General features: G+C 34.3%; 2 protein-coding genes and 1 pseudogene across 3 annotated transcripts; 1 reads left to right on the top strand and 2 right to left on the bottom strand.

Moving 5' to 3' along the window:
* Positions 1-255: 255 nt before the first annotated feature.
* LOC143636447 (protein CONSERVED ONLY IN THE GREEN LINEAGE 160, chloroplastic-like) lies at positions 256-3,474 on the top strand (annotated as a pseudogene). The gene is made up of 9 exons (XR_013154247.1): positions 256-564; positions 1,566-1,615; positions 1,710-1,782; positions 2,276-2,371; positions 2,477-2,557; positions 2,636-2,727; positions 2,835-2,927; positions 3,032-3,100; positions 3,306-3,474. The product of XR_013154247.1 is annotated as a protein CONSERVED ONLY IN THE GREEN LINEAGE 160, chloroplastic-like (transcript).
* A 3,103-nt stretch (positions 3,475-6,577) lies between these two features.
* LOC143636358 (uncharacterized) lies at positions 6,578-8,854 on the bottom strand. The gene is made up of 2 exons (XM_077103992.1): positions 8,662-8,854; positions 6,578-7,067 (listed from the first exon to the last, which is right to left on the bottom strand). The coding sequence occupies exon 2, from the start codon at positions 7,037-7,039 to the stop codon at positions 6,587-6,589; it is 453 nt and encodes a 150-aa protein (XP_076960107.1). The 5' UTR covers positions 7,040-7,067; positions 8,662-8,854; the 3' UTR covers positions 6,578-6,586.
* A 1,744-nt stretch (positions 8,855-10,598) lies between these two features.
* Positions 10,599-16,110, bottom strand: LOC143625350 (uncharacterized). Its single transcript, XM_077095716.1, has 6 exons — positions 15,937-16,110; positions 15,360-15,481; positions 13,800-14,241; positions 12,819-12,937; positions 11,940-12,681; positions 10,599-11,046 (listed from the first exon to the last, which is right to left on the bottom strand). Exons 1-6 carry the CDS (start codon positions 16,108-16,110, stop codon positions 10,720-10,722), a joined length of 1,926 nt encoding a protein of 641 aa, XP_076951831.1. The 3' UTR covers positions 10,599-10,719.
* Between the last annotated feature and the right edge of the window lie 3,679 nt (positions 16,111-19,789).

The raw sequence follows: 19,789 nt of genomic DNA, 5'->3' as shown, positions 1-19,789 counted from the left end.
TTACTTCCGGTAGATTAGGCTCTTCTAATTTATTTTTTATTTATTTATTTATTTTTTCATATTTTCATGAAATGTAAAACATATTTTCAACGTCCACCGGCCAATTTCCATGAAAATAATCCCAAATTTAGATAAATTTTTTCATCTGCATTTGAAATCAACCGTCTGGACAGTAGGGTGACGCGACACCCTCTCTAATCTCTATACAATAAACCCACAATTCCACATATTATCAAGCTCTTCAATCAATCAACGATGGCAGCTATCAATTGCAGGTACCTCTCAGTCACCTGCACAGCAACACCCATCAATCAAGGGGACTCCAATTCATCAGCCACTTTGCCCACCAAGATCATCTTGCCCAACAAAAAGCCCCAAAAGTGGTCCACCGGCGACTACGGCGGGCCACCGACCACCACGAAGCTGCGGAAGTACTGGGGAGGTGAAAAGGAAGACCCTTTAACTTCCGATGAGTTGATTTGGAACAACGATTTCATGCCTCACATGAAACGCTTCGTTGCGGATTCTAACCCCAACCCGAACCCAACCTTGGCCCCTCTTCAGGTTTTAACTTTTAAATCTCAATTCATTATTATTATTATTGTATTGAATTGTTAAATTGAGATGGGTTTGTTTCTAATTTGTAATTAGATGTGGTTTCTGATGATACATTAGGAGTTATTGAAGAATGATGTTATGATTGTGAATTTGTGATGAGCATAGGGGTGCAAATGAGCGTGTTGCTCGAGATCGGATTCGATAAAAAGATCAAAACGAGTTAGCCCGAGCATCAAATTAAGTTTGTTTAGTTATCGAGTCCAAGCTTGGGTTTTGTGTCGGAAGATCGTTTAACCTCGTTGAGCCTTAACAGGCCTAGTGTATTTTTAAGTTTTAACCTTTTTGGACTACAATGTATCAGTCACACTGCATGTCTATGCTTGAGCTGAGGTTTGGCTCGTTTAAGGTATTGCACACAAGCTCGAGCCAAGCTTAGGCTCATTTGAGGTTTTTCTCTAAATGTGTAAAAATATTGAAAAGCGTATATAAATTCATTAATAAATCATAAACGTGATCGGATCGGTAAAATGATCGAAACATGCCAAGCCCAGGGCTCAAATTAAGTTTGTTTAGTTATCGAGGTCGGGGTCGAGCCTTAGTGTATTTTTAAGTTTTAACTATTTTGGATTTGTGTGTATTGACTTTACATTGCATAGCCGAGCTCAAGCCGGGATTTTGCTCGTTTAAGTTTTTTTTTTAAATATATAAAAATAAATAAAAATGTATATAAGTTAATTAATAAATGATAAATGACCCGAGCTGAAGCTTGAAAAACGACTCACAAGTTTAGCTCGAGTTCTTGTAAGTCAAAACGAACCAAGTTCGTGCCTAGTCAAGCTCTGGCTCGGCTTACGCACCTAAATTTATTGTATCGAATTGTTAGTTGAGATGGTTTTTTTCTAAGTTTGTAATTAGATGTGATCTCTGATGATATATGAAGAATTGAATGAATAATGATGCTATGGTTGTTGATGAACTGATATATGTTTGGTGTTTTTTATGTATAGGAAGAGCCATCTGGATTTCTGAGCTTAAATAGAGCCATGAGCCTAGACAGGTATGAAAATTTTCAAGCGTCGTAATTATTAATTTAGTAAAATGTGACATTTTTCTGTTGATCAATATGACAAAAGTATATTCATGATTTATAGTATGGAAGTTGACTTGAGCAAGAAGCTAACAACTTCAACTCCAGTCGTAGAGAAGCAAGTTAAGCCTTCTCAAGTAAGTTAATACGTGCACACAGCATACATACATACATACATACAATATATGTATAATAAGTTTCAGGATCAAATACAAATCATTCTTAACATAAAAATAGTGAGAACCAATTTGCTGCTATTATCAGGTTTGTTTTTATAAGTGTTTGCTGTTATTTTTTGTTCGCATTTGTTGATTTCCGATTATGAGACGTTATAAGTATTTTCTGATTTACATTTTGTTATTATTAGGTTTTTTCTTATGCTGCTATAAGTATTTGCTGTTATTATTTTATTGCTAATTTTGAATCTTTTATTGTTATTATTAGGGTTTTTTCTTTGTTATTATAAAACATTGCTTATGTAGATTGGTATTGTAGTTGGTATTGTTCCCACGTTCTCATTTTTGATAGATAGGTATTGTTTCCTACGTTCTCATGTTAAGATCATTTTGTACATGAACCTTCCCCTGTATAATAATAACATAATAATAATAACAATAAAAATGATGTTAGGGTACCAACACCATGTCAAGAAAATGGAAACCAGCACCCACACGTCGTGAACAAGACAAATGGGACAGAGCAACTAAAGCCACAACCGGAGGCAGTGTATGATTACGAAGCACTATTGTTATTATTATTATTATTATATAAATCGGTTGAAAGTGTGACATCTAGTTTAGATATTTATGATTGTAATCCTCTTGTATACAGGACGTGATGTTCAGGGAAGCGAGGCGTCCTAAAGGGGACCCGCAACTGCTAGCTGCTAAATCGAGAGAACAATATAAAAAGGTTATATTCTTTGAAGTGGATTTTATAAAACACAATTTCTTAATTTTCCCTTCATATGCATCATATTCAAATTTGCAGTTAAAGAACAAGATGCAAATTCTTACTTTGGCCATAGGTGGTGTTGGACTAGTGTCGGCTTATGTTTCATACACTCCGGAAATTGCAGCAAGGTAACTATAAAATTATTAATATTATGCATGTTATGTTTTAGTTTCGAGTTCTTATATCATAAATATAGAAATATAAAGTTAAATATTTAATTTTGATGGTTATTCAGTTATGGAGCTGGATTAGTTGGTTCTTTGATATATATGTGAATGCTCGGTAATAGCATTGATGGAATGGCGGGTGGGGCCCGAGGGATTATCAAGTAAGCTTGTTTATTATTATTGTTAACATTATTGCTTTTGGCACTCATAAATTTTGTATTAGTGAAAGTTATAATTTTATACATATGTAACATATTACTTGCAGGGGAGCAATCGGGCAGCCACGATTATTGGTCCCTGTTGCATTAGTCATGATCTATAACCGGTGGAACGGGTAAGTTTTTAGAATAAAAGCTATTTTTATACGAACGACACACATGTACCTTGTGCAGTGAAAGTTGTACCTTTCAATGTGTTACTTTCAGCTATTAATATTGAAACAATAGTGCAAGCTTACTTTTAAGCTCAAGCTCGTTTAAACACAGTTTTAAAATTATTAAAAGCTGTTTATTTAATATCTATCATCTGGTTCCCCGCAGGATAATAGTTCATGAATATGGTTTAATGCACCTAGAGTTGATTCCAATGCTGGTGGGCTTTTTCACATACAAGATTGCCACTTTCACTCAAGCGATTGAAGAGGCGGTTACTGTTGTAAGTAAAGATGCTCAGATTGATTAAGCGCTCGCCAAAGAAAATTCATGCGGGGTTGGTCAATTTTTGTTTGGTACAACTACTTACGCACACTTTGTAAAATTGTATAGGTAGGGGATCGATATAGATATAATGTCCCAAGTTGTATGTATAGATTCATAAGTTCATAAAAATAAAAGAAGTTGGTTGTAACTTGTAGGTTCATTTTTGTTGTACGGTCATGTTCAATTCAACTTGTCGATATTAATTTTCTATTTTAGAACGACTAACTAAGTAACGCCGGGTACTCCGTACGCGGCCCGCATTGGCTAAAGGTAGCCCGAGCCTAGACGGACAGAGCCCCTAGCGGTCCACCTGTTGAGGGATTCCCCGGATAAAACCCGACCCCATGCCCGCCAAACGGCACGACAGCGAGGAGCCGGTAAAACCGGGTGAGATCAGGACTCGAACCCTGGCAAATCAGGGTCATTCCTCATATCTCCCATATTAATTGGTGATATTGAGTTTTGAACCTCATACCTCTCACTAATAAATTGAATGCTCTACCATTAAGCACATTGGTTGACCAATTTATTTTTATGAAAAATATATACGTTTGGTGTTGTAACCTAAGCTGATAACTTCTAAGTAAAAGAGAAAAGTGTTGTGTTATATGGTTATACACTTATACATATAACTAATTAGTATTTTTAGTTGTAAATATAAACTTTTAGAGTATTAATGTAGAAACGAAAATAATAAGTATGTGCGTTAGGTTATCAACAGAGTAGTCTTGCATCAAGCGTGCCTCTCCCTATTCATGTTCCCGGTTGCAATACCTTGTTCTTGTACGAGGATGATCTCTTATGATCATATTTGAATGTTTGATTAACTTGTTTTCGCCATGACTCAAACTCATTTGAGTCTGATGAATCGAAACTCTGATAAGCTTTCATTATACGACATTTTTTAAAGAGATGGAAATGAAAAACTCTGGTTGGATGAGAAAGTATATCAACATTATGCTATATTTATACAAGAAAAGTAATGGATTTTCATACTAGATAATATTACTATTTCTTATCTAAATAAAAAAAACGCACCCAATGAAAAATTGACAAATGAAAGATATAAGCTAAAGTTAGATCGGCATGATAATGTTATATTATCTTATCTAAACAAAATCCAAATATCCAATGAAATATTAACAAGTGGAACACGAAGATAAATTTAAGTTTCATGGATAATGTTAAATTATCTTATCTAAATAAAAATCCAATCATTTAATGAAAAGTTGACAAATGGAAAATTAAATATATGTTAGAATGAGCCAATAATATCATATTATTTTTATCTTACACATACATAAAACACATAAGTTGAAAATTAAATATCTTACAGATACATAAAATACAAAACTTGATAATCAAATATGTTAGACATAAATAAAATACATAACTTGATAATTAAACATCTTACCCGTCAATTAAAAATAAATTAAAGATAAAACACACAATAGATAATCTTACACATACATGAAACCTGAAACTAGATTTCCTTTCCATAGTAATTCAAAGCTAGTTGGTTTTTGATGTCTTCTTCAATAGATGACAAGTTCTCCTTTCGTAACAGTGTGTAATGTAGGAGTTGCATTTTCTTTAGGCCAATTTCTTCCTTTTTGACGTAGCTTTTCTAGGTCCATGTCGAGTTTTCTTTTGAAAAAGAATATTCTCATACTCTTTAGCAAGATTCAATGCATGAAGTCCTTCAGCAATTGCATCATAATCTTTACCTCTTCCTTTTTTTAGCCGCATATCTACCTGTTGGACGTTGAATTGTTGAGCGGCCGGTATTTGACGTTTCTGGGTTGGAATAGTCCCCTTCGTCAGTAGTCCTCGATCTTTTTGTACTACAACCACTTTCTTCATTCTCCACTTCACATTCCGGACGAGAACGTATTGTGTCACGATGTGTTGGTAGCGCCCACTTATGGTTTTTACACATAATATCATTATAAACAACGATATCTGTAAACTTACTTTTAACATCTTGCTCATAAATTTTGTGAGCTTCACTCTCAATATTTTTCTGGCTCATTCCGCTTTTTTCGCGACGACGTGCTTCCTCGTATGCACCAACCCACTTTTGAACACTTTGGCAAAGTCGTTTATGACCTTTCATTTGTTGAATATTCCTCTTATCAAGCTTTTTTGGTATTTCTGCCTAAGCTTCGTCATACAACTTCTTTACCTTTGGCCACATTATTGTAGAATTCTAGTTTTTGCCACAAATTTTATCTTCACTAACAATACACCATGATGACATTAAAGCGACATCTTCAGCAGCATCCCATAAACCTCGTGCGATTTCTTCATTATTTTGTGAGGCTTGAATATTTTCAGTGACAGGAACTTAACTCGAGGGTGAATAATAAAAGTGTTTTCATAGTATTGATTATTTGGCCAATCTCCATCTCCAAGACTTGTATGATAGTTTGAAAACGAAGGATCCATTAAAAATCAAAAGAGAATGGAGATAGAAAACTAGGAGTGGACGTGAATACATTCTTGTTATGTCCAATATATATCATACATATAAAAATAAATAATGTTAGATTTCTAGATAACAATTTTTACCAAAAAAAATATAACAAACCAATAGAATGTGGACAAATGGCAAATAAGATAATATCATAATTCTGTAAAAAAAAGAAAAAAAAAACCTTGAATTTTTACAAGTACTAACAAAACTAATTTTACATATAACTAATATTAAAAAACTACGTGTTTTTAAAATGTGATCCGTTTTTAATAAAATTTACATCAAAATGCTCATAAAACTAAACTAAACTAAACAAGACTGTGTTTTTAAAATTTTAAAATAAGTTAAATAATATAAATTATTAAAAAAAAATCATATAGAAAAGAAATTGTGTGAAAGAAAAGAAGAAAAAAAAAGAATATTTAAATGAAAGGTTAGGTCATGACTTAGGTTGTTCTCACAGCTGGGTTATGAAATCAAATTGATTTAATTTATTTTTTTAATTATTAGACAGTGCAATAACCTCCAATAAGGTTGTTGATAAACTTGGTCTAAGAGGTACCAAACAGCCCCTAAATATATTTACTAAGAGATAAATCAAATCATAAACACCTTTATGTACAAAACAAAGCAAACCAAAGTCAAGTCAAACATTAGCAATCAACCGGTCATACCACAGTCCATGAACACGCTCGGTTACACTTGCCATCACTCCCAACACCTTCCCGGCTTCCTCCACCCGATCAGTGAAAACCGCCGCCCCGACCTGGCGGAGAGCCATCTCCGCCAGTACTCTACCATTGTTCCCACCACCAAGCACAACCCCTCTAGTAGCCAAACACACTGCTCTAGACACCTTCACAAAAACCGAGTCCTCAGCCTGTACACTTTTTCTCAGCATTCTTGCCATGACAAGTCTTCTCGACTTGCTTTTTGTTGGGTCGTTGGTTTTATCAAAATTGTCGCCGGTTTTGCTCAGAACTTGAACTATCTCCTCGAAACCTGCATTCTCTACTGAGTCTAGTATCTTCAAAAGCTCTGTGGCGCATTTTTGTATCGTGGTCTCCATCTCCTCGGGGCTTGATATCATTTTCTCCATCACGAGTGTTTGACGAAGGACTAGAATGCTGCACATGATAAAAACAAAACCCAAATCGATCAGTTTCAGTCAAAACTGCCATCAAATATCAAATAAATACTTGACTACACTTCTAGCAATTCTATAATCTGGATAAATTCACGTTTCTAACAACTTTAGAGTATTATTTGCTATATTTAAAGATCATATCATATACTATTATGTTTTATTTTTGATGTAAGTAAACATGTTCGAGCTGGTATCACCTAATAACCAGGGGTGTAAAGGAGCCGAGCCACTCGAGAATAGCTTGCTAAAAACTCGAGTTGAGACTTGAGACAAGCTTAAATGAGCTCGAGCTTGGGCTCGTGTTGTTAGTGAGGCTCATTTAACAAATGAACTCGAGCCAACTCGCGAGCCTAAAGGAGCCTTTTGCTTGTATAATTTTTATTTAAAATATTAAATATATATTTGTATAATAATAATTATTATAAATACTATTACGATAAACAAAATTATATAACATATATTATGTGTGTGTGTGTGTGTGTGTGTGTATAGGATTGGGATCATGTGAAATTGAGAACTTTGAGAATCATTTTGGACCATAAAAAAAACTCTTTTTAAAAAAGATAAAAGAATTTATAAAACAAAAAACATAATCGAAAATAAAAAAAGTAAAAAAACCAAAAATTCTTATCTTTCATCCCGGTTTCATAAAAATAATTTAAAAACAAATATCGGTTTAGCAAAATTATACTACGCATTTTTTAATTTTATACATGTTATTCTTTATACACATATGTACAATTAAGATAAATTATAATGTACATATGTGTACATTATGTAAATCGAGATTAAATAAAAATATACATATGTGTATAGTTAAGGTTTTCTTTTTATGAAACCGGGATGAAAAATAAATTTTTTTGTTTTTTTTACTATTTTAAAATTTTTGTTTTTTTTCGTTTTATAGTTTTTAAGGGGTTTTTTGTGGCCCAAAATGGTTCTCAAAGTTCTCAATTTCAAAAAGTTCTCTTAGGATCCTCACCCTATATGATGGAGAAAATGATATATATATATACAAACGAAAACCCTAAAATCCTACGTGTCACGATGTGGTCGCTCCCCCCTTTTATGGAAGCCACCAGATTGCTTGATTTTTAAATGGAGGCCTCCCATTGATTTAACCCAAATTCATGGGTATGGGTCTTACCAAAACCAGATAGTTTTTAAATGGGTTATAACATCTCATTAAATTAAAAATTAACTTACCAATTATTTGATATGAAAATCCTATAAAATAGGGATATACTAAAATTTAATATCCAATGTAAAAAGAAAAAGATATTATTTATAATTAATAAACAATTTTATAGTAAAAAACATAAGCGGGTCATGGATCACCAAATCCAGATAGCTTTTAAACAGGTTATAATATTAAAAACGAATAATGTAAAACAACCCCCGTAATGCGGGGGATAAAATCTAGTGTGTGTGTGTGTGTGTGTAAAGATATTTATAAAACTATATAAATAAAATAATTAATAAATAGGACACAAGCTGAGCCTGAGCTCTAAAAATAGAGCTCTAAACCTCGAAACACGTACCAAAAATGTGAAAATTTTCGAAACTTAATATACCTGGTAGCAGTAACAATGATCTCCTGAAGTTGAGCCTGAACAAGCCTCAGCCTCAGAAAGTTAAGCTTCACTGTTTCAGGCAACTCTTCTTGGATCACACCATACACATCATTCACCAGTTTCACCAACCCAAGCCGCACTAGCAAGTCCTGCTTTTCTCCCTTGCACTCAGGGTACTTATTATCTGGAGTGGTAAAAAAGAACAATGGACGTTAACGGGTCAAATTACAAGTTAGGAACTTAGGATCATAAAAACATCAACCAAAATGAAAATTTTATCAACTTGCCTGCTGCATTGTCTGTTACAGAGACAGAGGCTGAAGTTTGCAATCCATTAGAGAAGCTTCCACCAGTTCTAAGAGCAGTGGATGGAACCACAACCTTCTCTAATGATGAACCATCTTGTAAGGTTGAAAGAACTCGTTTGTGGTCACTCCAGTCTTGATCATATGTGGGCCCTGTGGATGAGAGCCACCTCATGGTCAATGGGAGGCGGGTGGAAGCTTCAGATGGATCACCAAACCGCTTAGCAAATGCTTTTGCTAAATACTCCAAACCTGCAGGCCCCTTCAGTAACGGTTCCATAATCTTTATACGTGCATTGCTAATTTCTTGCTTGAGCCCCTACAAAACATTGAAATTTGCACATAATTTACCCGTTTTGACTTGTTAGATATAAAAGTAACCCGAGTCGAAGTTTTCAAGCAGAAAACAGATACCTGTATTTGCTCGAGGACAAAACGCAAGCCCTTAACCAATGCTATAACATTTAGACGGTTGGAATCACCGGCCCGACATATATCAGTTAATTCTATTAAAACTTTCTGGTGAGCGTCTTTGAGGTTGATTTCATTTGCTGGAGCTGAAAGCTTCTGTAAACTTACCAATGCAAACTCCATAATTTTCCCGAGATACTCCATGTCTAAACTATCAGACTTCAACAACTACATACATAGAAGATGTCAACAAATGTTCAGCAATCTAAGCAAACAAATATAGGAATCCCCTAACGGTTTGTATGCTTACCTGAGAAAGAATAGCCACATCAATAGCTTCAATAATTTCTTGTTTCCAACTCTGAGGAGCCATCTCACAAAGTTCATCTCTCACTTCCTTCATGAGCTCAACTACACGATCATAGTTATCTTCTTGTATAGAAGCAGTTATGCCATCCCAAAAAGCTTTTTCAATTGTCTGGCGTATCTGTGTTCATTGCCAAACGTTACCATAGAATATAATAAAATAAAAAGGGGTAACTTCACACAATAGATACCAAGTTTCTCAAGTGTCCACTAGACTTGGATTAATGTTCGTTTGTTTCTCTAAAGTCACTCAACTTTCTGTTGGATTACAAGGCAGGTTGCAGGAGCCGGATTTGGGTTGATAAGAGTCAAGGGCATATGAGTCATTTAGTGTGTCATGTTAATTAAGTTTAGTTTGATTTTCATTTTCAATTAAGGGTTAATAAGAATGGTTGAATTTTTTTTATTGTTTTAAAAATGAATTAGAGTTTAATAAGGAGTGAACTATTAGGTCTTATATAACAGGTCGTGTGTCTTTGTAATTAGTAAAATCAATTTCCGGTTGTGTACTGCATTTTTTTCCGTTGACTCTGGGCCATTACTTTCATTCAGTATTCCAATCTCGTATAATTTTATTACAAATGCTATTTATTTTCTTCAAAATTAAGTTATTCCAATGAAACATATATGAACCTTTGTTACTAAATAGTGATTAGCTTCTCCAATTTGACTTTAAATTAAACAATTACGAAACTTTTTCTTCATGATTAAAAAACTAATCACTAAATAGTAACCAAGTAATTTAACAAACTTTAAACATTTATAAAAAGATTATAAAAGATTGAAATACCTAGTGAAAGTTGAGTGACTTTTGGGAACAAAGAGTAATGTTGGCAAAAGACAAAACTAACCTTGACCATTCTTTGTTCTTCATCAATGCCATTCAAACTATTCGGAGATGAGTAATGTTGTCCATGAACAAATTCATTCACAATCAACTCATTCTCCATGCTAACAATCTCACCAGAATGATGATTTAACTGACTTTCTGAAGATCTACTGCTAGCAGCAGAGGAGCCGAAAGCTTTTTGCAGTGGCTTGGAATCATTATCTTTGAACAGGGAACGGACCACGTGGTTAGGTCCTTCACTTTTGTTCTTTTTGTCTGAGTCAGCAGTTGGGGTTGCCAGCGAGGACGAAGATGGCGGTATATGTGCAACTGGTGAACCCATGGGGTTTCCATTCTCAACTGATTTAAAGTATTGTGTTCGTGTATCGAAAGAGCGTTCCTCATACGCTCTATACCTGCATCTCCACTAAGGTGTCTAACCCTTTCACTCAACAGTCGCTGATCCTCTGTAACCTGAATTATTTAATACATTGCAACACCTTTTAGGGGTGTTCATGAAACCGAAATAATCGATCTGTAACGTAAATAAGCGACATAACCAAACTCAACCCAAAACTGGTTTTCTGTTTCTTTCGAAAACCGAAATTCCTGTTTGGTTTTGGTTTTTTCATGTACCACAAACAGAAAAATCCCGAGCCTAACCATAAAAAACAAACTGACTTTTATAACCAAAACGAACCCATAAAAACCTACTTTTGTTATTGATTTTATGAATTATAATTTTTACTTTTGAATGTTAAGTATTTAGAAAAATGGTAAATAGCGTAGCCCAAGATGTTTAGGCTCACATGTGTAATCAATTAATAATTAATTAACGAAAAATTAGACCCAAAGTTTCAGGCCCAAATTCATTGCTTTAGGCCTCTTTTTCTTTGCCCAAAAATTTCAAGCCCAAATCAACAAACCTGAAACCGAACACATTGTGAAAACCAAAAGAAAAAACTAAACCAGCAGCTTTCAAAAACCCGAAAACCGAGTTTTTGGTTCAGTTTCAGCCCAAAACCAACCCAAACCGACCCATGCACACCCCTAAGCAATGTTCAATCTCTAACGGATCAAATAAAAAAACTTGAAGTAGGTCGAAAGTAACCCAAAGAGTACTTTTTATGCATGAAACCACCAACCACCTAAAATACTTTATTTAAAACAAATATCAAACTGTTATTATTATTATTGATATAATAATTTATACAATCATATTTGAGTTGTGGTATGGTTCAACCCAAACCTGACCTGTTTCAACCTATACACACCAAAAAAAGCCTTTTTCACCTATTACTCGACCCGCCACTTTGTTCATTGCTAATTAGAACAAAAGAAACTGAAACTAGTAGTAAATTGATAACCTGTTTCTGAATAGCTTTCATATCAGGTGTAAGCTCAGAATTATCCCCTCCAGGTGTCGGTTTGCATTTTTGCATCATTGAGATTTCCATCCGACAAGCAGCCCTCACCAGATCCTCCTCTAATGACTCAGCATCCTTAACCTTCCATACCACAAAGCTATTCAGGTAACCACACCACGCCGAATCAAAAGCTGACAGCTGTGACCTAAACATACGGCCTTCAACACGCCCATGTAGTATTATATTAATCAAAAGTTCAAATTCTTGAACAAACTTTTTTGCTGACTCGGCTAAAGCTGCCTCACGCTCCCCTTGACCACTAAAAACCGCATCAGGATGAGCCACAATCATGTAGGCACATAGCACTATTCTCACTTGGTACCTTGACATAACAACAGGTGTCTTGGAGACTGCTAGGGTGGGACCCGGTTTTTTTAACCGTCTACTGTGAGCAGGGGATCTGGGTGTGATTCTCCTACTAGGTGAAGCAACTCTTTTAAGGAGGTGGTCAATGTCATTCTGACCATTGTTAATGCCAGATGTCACGCTCACTAAAGCTTTGTAACGAATCTCGAGGCGGTCGAATAAAGCTTTTGCGGTCTGAAGTTTAGAGGGTGTTTCAATCAGGACTGCAAACTGCTCAAATGGCATTGACTTTACTTTATCCTCATTGATGTTTAGAACCGAGTAATTTTTGGCCAATTCAAAGGTGGTTTTTCGCTTCTGAAACTTTCTCCAGCACCTAACAGAATTTGCTAACTTAGTTTCATAAACAATTTAACAAGCATTCTTAAAAAATATCTGTCATCCTATATCCATAATCCATCATGCTTCATTATAATTCACACAAAGGTTAAAATCTAGTTTTAGCACATGTACCTTGCTAATTTTCTTGAAAGATGGTCAGCTTGCTTCTGCATTTTCTTGGTCCAATTAGCACCTGCTGAGTTAAGTAGTTTTGCCCTCTGCTTCAGGTATTCTGCTCTCTGTCTCTTTGCCTGCATACAACAATAGAACCACATTGTCCAAAATAAGTCATCTGTCAATGCTAGAGACATGTTTTAGAAATAGAAAACGAGTGGTGACGGAAAAATGGGAGGTGGGGTAACCAAGGGTGTGAATTTCTGACATGAAACAAACCTCACACAAAATTCACGGGGTTGGGCTGGGGCTGGGGCTGGGGCTGGGTTTAAACGACATCTGGTCAGTTTTGGGTCGAACCACGAACCCATTTACCTAAATCGATCATGTTCGGTTAACCTGGTAGGTTCGCGGATTGACCCGTTTAACCCATTTATTTTTTTTATTTTTATCTAACAAATTAAATTGATTGGGTATCTGCCAAAATCTAAAACCAGAAAGGAAATTGACTTAAGATTCTGTAATTAAGATGTTAATGCTTTTTATAAACTTGTATTTATTGTTGCAGAAAACATAAATTTAAAGTATTGATATGAAATATAAAGAACTTTCGGGTCAAACAGGTTGCATTTGGGTCAGCCCGTGAATATATGGAACATGTTCGGATGCATGTCTAACACAAACTTCGAGTTCGGGTGGCGACTTTCGGGTCAAACAGGTCGCAATTGGGTCAACCCGCGAATATATGGATCGTGTTCGGATACATGTCTAGCACGAACAAGTTCGGGTGGCGACTTTCAACCCGTTGGAATCTTCCAACGCATTTGACGTCCATTTGTTTTTACCTAAACTAATTTATTATATCGGTTTCTGCTATTAGAGATTAAACAAATAATACAAACCACCCATTTATAAAAGCATGTGTCTAAATTTCCACCTTAAATACATATTGGCAATAAAAGAAAAGATTCTTTTAAAAAAAGAAACAGATATGCATACCCTTTGTAGTTTATCCTCTAAACTTTCTCTTAATATCCTTCTTTCAATCTCTCGTTTCTGAGAGACAAATTTAGCCACCTTTCTTACTTGTAAAAGCCTAGCATGTGCTCTTTCCACGTCAGCTTCCAATAATCCCAATCTTTTCTTCTCAGCTGCAGCCCGTTTTTGAGAAGCAGCACCGACACACTCTTTATACTTACTCTCACAGGCAATCCTTCTTATAAGTAACTGAGTGGTTCGGTCTCTTAATGTAGCCCTTCGTTGCCTATAAGCTTTTAAGATTCTCATTCTGTTTGTCTCCGCCTGCCTCGAGCAAAATTCCACTTTTGACCCTAGCTCTGCACTTTCCTTTTGAGCGCGCACTTCTACCCCTGTTTTGACTGCTTGCCTTAACTGATCCTGCTTAGCTAAACGTAACTGAGCTTTTGCCAAAATGCTTGATCTGATAGTTTATACAACAAACACTATTGTAAATGGAATGCATTAATTGAAAAGGGTAAAACACAAATGACAGCCAGTATTTCTGGAATATGCTTTTATCAAAAGATAGAAATCAAATGTAATGTACAATATTATCTGTTAAAACTGGAGATGACGGCAGAAATTTACAAAGGATATTCAACAATCTATATACTTCTTCAATCTCCTTGAGAAGAGGGAAAGTGGAAAAAAGCATCATAATTTAGTTTTGTAAGCGAACACAAATGAAGCATGTTCATGTTCATTCGTTTAACTTTAACCGAACAAACGATCAACAAAGACAACTAAATGAACTAAGTTTTCTTGTTCATCTTCGCTCGCTAAGAAAATGAATGGACGTAACGAACGAACATAGATGAAAGAACATAACTGAGCAAACAACAATTTATTAAACTAGACTAAATTGTAATGGGCAATCATAAAACTAAACTAAATTGTAACCGGTGTAAACATTTTTACCTTAAACAAGCATAAACTCCCAAACATAAATGAATGTAAACGAACGAGCGTTCATGAACATAAATCAACGAATGAGAAATGTGTTCATGCTCATTTGTTTACCTAAACGAACAAAACTTTTTATTCATGTTCGTTCGCTTATTCTGCCAAACGGTTCACTAATCGTTAAGTTTGTTTACAGGCCTAAGTGAGAACAGAACATCAAATATTCACTCCATCGGATAAAAATCCAAGCATAAGAAACAATGTCAAAGTAGCAAATACCATCAACTTTCTCATTTCAAACCAAGTACCATGAAAAACAATATAATAATCTCAAAGTAGCAAGATTTCGCCGATGAAGGCCAGCAATCATACAGACAAATAGCAAACAAGTAGGGATGCAAAAGGTCATTGAAAGAGAGGGTTAAGTGAAGTACACAACCGATAAGATAGAATACAAATGCAAGATAAAAGTTACCAAATAGTAGGCTCATAATAGATAACGACCTAAACTTCACATGGAATATATACAGCTTTTGTTAGCACCTAAATGACAGAAATATGTCACAATCTGAAAAAACTTGGCTCGGTTGGTTCAGTACAACAAAAGCCAGATGAAAAAGCTGAAGAAATTTTTACCTTTTCTGTTCAGCAGCTTGAAGCTTTGCCTGTAGCCGCTGGCCAAGGTTTTCATGGTATCGAGATTGTGAAGGACTCCTGGTCGTTGATCGTGCCTTGCTTGACAAATGCTCATAAAATTTCTGCATAACAAAATCAGCAAATGAAAAATTAGATGCCAAGAACAGAGAAAACTAAGAGAGCAATTATAAAAGTTTTGAGTTAAAATCATTTCTCAATTATCTCTAGTTTTCAAATTTGTCTAATATGTCAAAATCCCAAAAGTTAACAATAGATTCAGTGTGAATAAAGATTCTGAAGCAACCACCTCACCTAACTTCAGGACAACCTTCAACAAAAAAAAATAAAAAAAAATAAAAATCAAATAAATTTAACTGGATATGCCGCCGCCGCCGCCGCCGCCGCCGCCGCCGCCACCACCACCACCACCACCACCACCACCACTTTGAGTAGCAAAAATTCACAGAAATTGAGATCTATATGACAATACCTAAAATTGCATCAAACTTAATTTAAAAAAAAAAACTGGCCGTTATACAAAATTACAGATCAATTAAGTAATTCAAATAGCCCTAACCTGTCTCCGAAGATCTGCATGACGAAGCTTAGTTTGAATCTGTTCAACACTAGACGCAGACGCCTTTGTTTCCGTGAGTCTCCGGCGAAGCCTCGTCGGCATAATTGAAATTGATAAACCTTCAACCGGAAACTCCATCGCAACACCACGCGAATTATCCGATCCAACCTCCATCAATCAACGGCTATTACAAATTCATATCAAATCGGATTTTGTAATTTTAAACCCTAACTCAAATCAATCCATGGATCACAGTTTACTGTATATATATTTGTATTGCGATTATATATACAGAAACTTTTATCAAATTTACACCTTTTACCCTTTTGACTAATTATTATCATGTTTAATCCCTTGAGTATTATTATGCCTTTTGAGTTGTTTCACAATAAAGGATTATTTAGCAAACTTGTGTTGAATCATCAGCATGTTACTAAAGATAACCATTAAGAGGTTTCATAAGCTTCAACTAAACATACTTTACCTTTGATCTACTCAGAGGTAGCCTCTAACTTTTATCGATGATTATGAAGCGATTGTGATTTAACTAACAGGCATAATCACAATAAACTTCTATTGCTAATGAAGAATTAACCTTATAAATAAAACTTTTTGAAATCATGATTGTTACAACCCCTTATTGAATTAATTCTCGCATTTTGTTTTATATAAATCTTGAATTTTATTTTTGATTTGGTATTTAAAAATATTTTTTATATATAAAATCATTCCTTTTGTTGCTTTATATAATTTTCTAATCCAAGTCTTTCTTTTGATATTTATCTGTCTTTATCAAGGTCAAAATTTAAATCGCGTCTGAAACACTTGATCTTTAATAAGTTGGTCCTTTCAAAGTTGGATTGTAGTCTAAAAACCAATTAACGTAAAGGTATTGATCTTGTTATATACTTGAAAGTTATTTTTATCAAAAGTCCTTTTCACATAAGCTTAAATTTGTACTTTGTTTGAGCTTTTGGATAATAATAAATCAAGCACAAATACAATGAAACAATTTACACATAAAATACATGACTAATGTTTGCTAAGTGATGCATATTTTATAACTAACGATTAAAATTGAAATAGTAAAAAAAACATTAGCGTTAATTACAAATGTTTCGTTTTTGATAGTCGTGGTTCTTTTCGCTAAGTAATGTATACTGATTAACAACAAGCATTGCACCATAACTAATTAATAGATTACAATATTTTTTGAATAAAACTTTAAATCTAAGATTTTTTTATACTAATTTTAATTCATATACTTTGAAACTTGCTTATTAAAAATTTTTAATATTACTTGATGAATCTCAATGTTCAATATTCATAATGCGAGTAATTTAAGATAATGTTTTCTCTAAACAAACAAAAACGTATGTCATTTGATCATGTATAAAAATTGATTGGGTTGATAATGTATCATCAATCCAGTATTTCATTTACTTGATGTTATATTATAACCATATAAATAACATGAATATCAAAACAGAAGTATTTATTATTATGATTTTATAATAATAAACGCAGGTGTACAAACTCATAATAATTTAGTGAGTGGTCGGATCATACTATTTTTTGCTCAAGGTTGAATTTTGTAAGTATAACGTAATATAAGACTAAAAATGTATTTTTGCAATATTTTGAAGGGGTAGAAGATTTTTGAGGTTTGAGAAGTTAGTTAAGTAATGTTTGGAGTTTGGATTTGGACACGTCATTCGGACCCAACGGTTATCTTGGTCACTTTTTTCCTTGGAGAAGAAAAAGAAAATGCTTATAGGTTATTTGGATAGCATACGTGTGACGCGTCAATACGAATAATAGCATGTGCAAAAGTATGTCTGTTTGTGTTTGAGTATGTCAGATGTAGGGCAATATGACTAGTATAACACCCATTTGACTTGTATAGTTTTTTCTTTAAATACTTTAAAAATACCAAATATTAAAAATAATAGCTGGGTTGATTATAAAACAAAAACACGTAATTTAAAAGTATATATTTTGCTCCATACTAATCAAACAGCCTACGAACAACATGAGCGCTTCGGGGTACCGGCTTTTTAGATGTCGTCATACGATCCGTTAGGGTTGACACGTATACGAGTTTTCTAAGTGTTTGAACTAGAGTTGTTATACGGGTCGTATAGACCTATACGACTCGTATAGGTCAGATGTGATTATGAGTCTATACGAGATGGTAAGCCTATACGGCTCGTATAAAGGCTGTAAGACCCGTATAGACTGAAAAAGCTATCACAATGTCCCCTTCGTACATCTGTTAGGCATGTGAGGGTTATACGAGTCGTATAGCCCATATACGAGTCATATAGAGTTACTAACACACCATGAAGGTGGTGTTTGAATATAACAAACAAAAAAGAAGGCTTCAAAGTATAGATTGATTCAAAACAAAGATATTGACTTTCAAATTAAAACAATTAATTTTGATTTCAATATAGTGAGATCAAAGGCAATTTTCAATAGAAACCTAAACACGAGTTGACACGGATATAATTAGATTTTAAATTGGCGAATTATATTTGTTAATAAACAGACGTGTTTGGTTTAATTAAATTGGGTTATTGGATTTAAATACTCTCAGCTTTCACTCGTAGGCCCGAAACACTCTTAACTAATGAAATGTCTACCGCCACTCTCAACGTTCACCTTATTTTCTTCCAGCACTCCCATGCTAACTTGAAACTTAGGTTTTTTATGATATGACATTTTTTGAAATGGCATGGGAGTGCAAAAGAAAATAAGACAAAAGTTGGGTGTATTTAATCCATTAACCCTAATATGTTTAAGTGAACATGTTGTATTTTGGATTTTTCTTATTTCATTTAAACACGTGGACCCTTCAATTCAATCATTTTAGTCATTTAACCCATATTTTACGACCCACTAACACGACTAATGCGTTCAAAACTATATTGATATCACCAATGTGACAACCTATTTGATAAACGGGTCATATGAATCATATTTGGGTTACATTAGTTACAAGTATGTATATTTGGACTACATATCCATGAATAATTTTGTTTAAATTTACTATTTATCTTACTCTTTATATAAATCATGACATTTTATTGCATACACATAAAGAACACCAACTCTTCCAAAAATGAACTGTAATGTTAAGTTCAAGAGCTGGAATCACGTGAACTGTTAAAGAAATAATTAAATAGTTATTTTGGTTTCAAAGTGTTGTTAAAAGGATAGTTAGGCTATTCAACCAAAAATAAAGTAGTTTGTTGCCGTCTTCGCCACATACAAGTTTGAATTGTCGATCGGTGTGTACACACTATTAAGGACCATGGCATGTATTTTCAAGAAAAAAATGATAAGCCGGGTTTTTTCTACATTTGGTCAAGTAGCTGTATATACACATGTACATGAATATAGCTTAGAGATGCAAAACAGGTTGCAACGTTTACTATGATTAGAATACGAATATAGCTACGGCTTAATTTTAATTCCTTTTCTGTTCAGATGCTACATAGTCCTTAGGATCAGCACAATTGTGACTTGAAGTACAATTACAAACCTTATTTAGGTTGCCGCTTAATTTTTTTTTCTAAAAGCTTCATACAATATGTATAGTTTTTCCTATTTTCAGATTTGTATATAGTCATTAACCATTAAAATCAGATTGTGTTAGGAAGATTTGGTTTGCTTTTATGTCACGCGTGTTCTTTAATCCTTTATGAAAAAAAATATTGGAGGGCGCGGCATATAACCCAAAGCCTGCAAGCTCGCGTGAGTTGATGTATGCAAGTTCCGCATTCGGATACAATTTTATTAAAAATGGAGTTGTATCCAAAATAAAACACCAGGTATGACGGTGTCGGTA

This window comes from Bidens hawaiensis, unplaced genomic scaffold (assembly GCF_021521415.1).
Source record: "Bidens hawaiensis isolate Kalapana, Puna unplaced genomic scaffold, B.hawaiensis_p1.1 tig00000055_1, whole genome shotgun sequence".
Taxonomy (NCBI): Eukaryota; Viridiplantae; Streptophyta; class Magnoliopsida; order Asterales; family Asteraceae; genus Bidens; species Bidens hawaiensis.
The sequence above is the reverse complement of the archived record's forward strand: the minus strand, read 5'-3'. Positions and strand labels throughout refer to the sequence as shown.

What these genes read in the sequence shown, in the direction of transcription:
- LOC143636358 (XM_077103992.1), bottom strand. Translation starts at nt 7,039, where the DNA reads ATGGAGAAAATGATATCAAGCCCCGAGGAGATGGAGACCACGATACAA.
- LOC143625350 (XM_077095716.1), bottom strand. Translation starts at nt 16,110, where the DNA reads ATGGAGGTTGGATCGGATAATTCGCGTGGTGTTGCGATGGAGTTTCCG. An exon ending in ATGCAGATCTTCGGAGACAG is followed by an intron (nt 15,482 to 15,936) that starts GTTAGGGCTATT and finishes TTTGTTATGCAG; the next exon opens with AAATTTTATGAGCATTTGTC. An exon ending in CAAGCTGCTGAACAGAAAAG is followed by an intron (nt 14,242 to 15,359) that starts GTAAAAATTTCT and finishes ATAAACTATCAG; the next exon opens with ATCAAGCATTTTGGCAAAAG.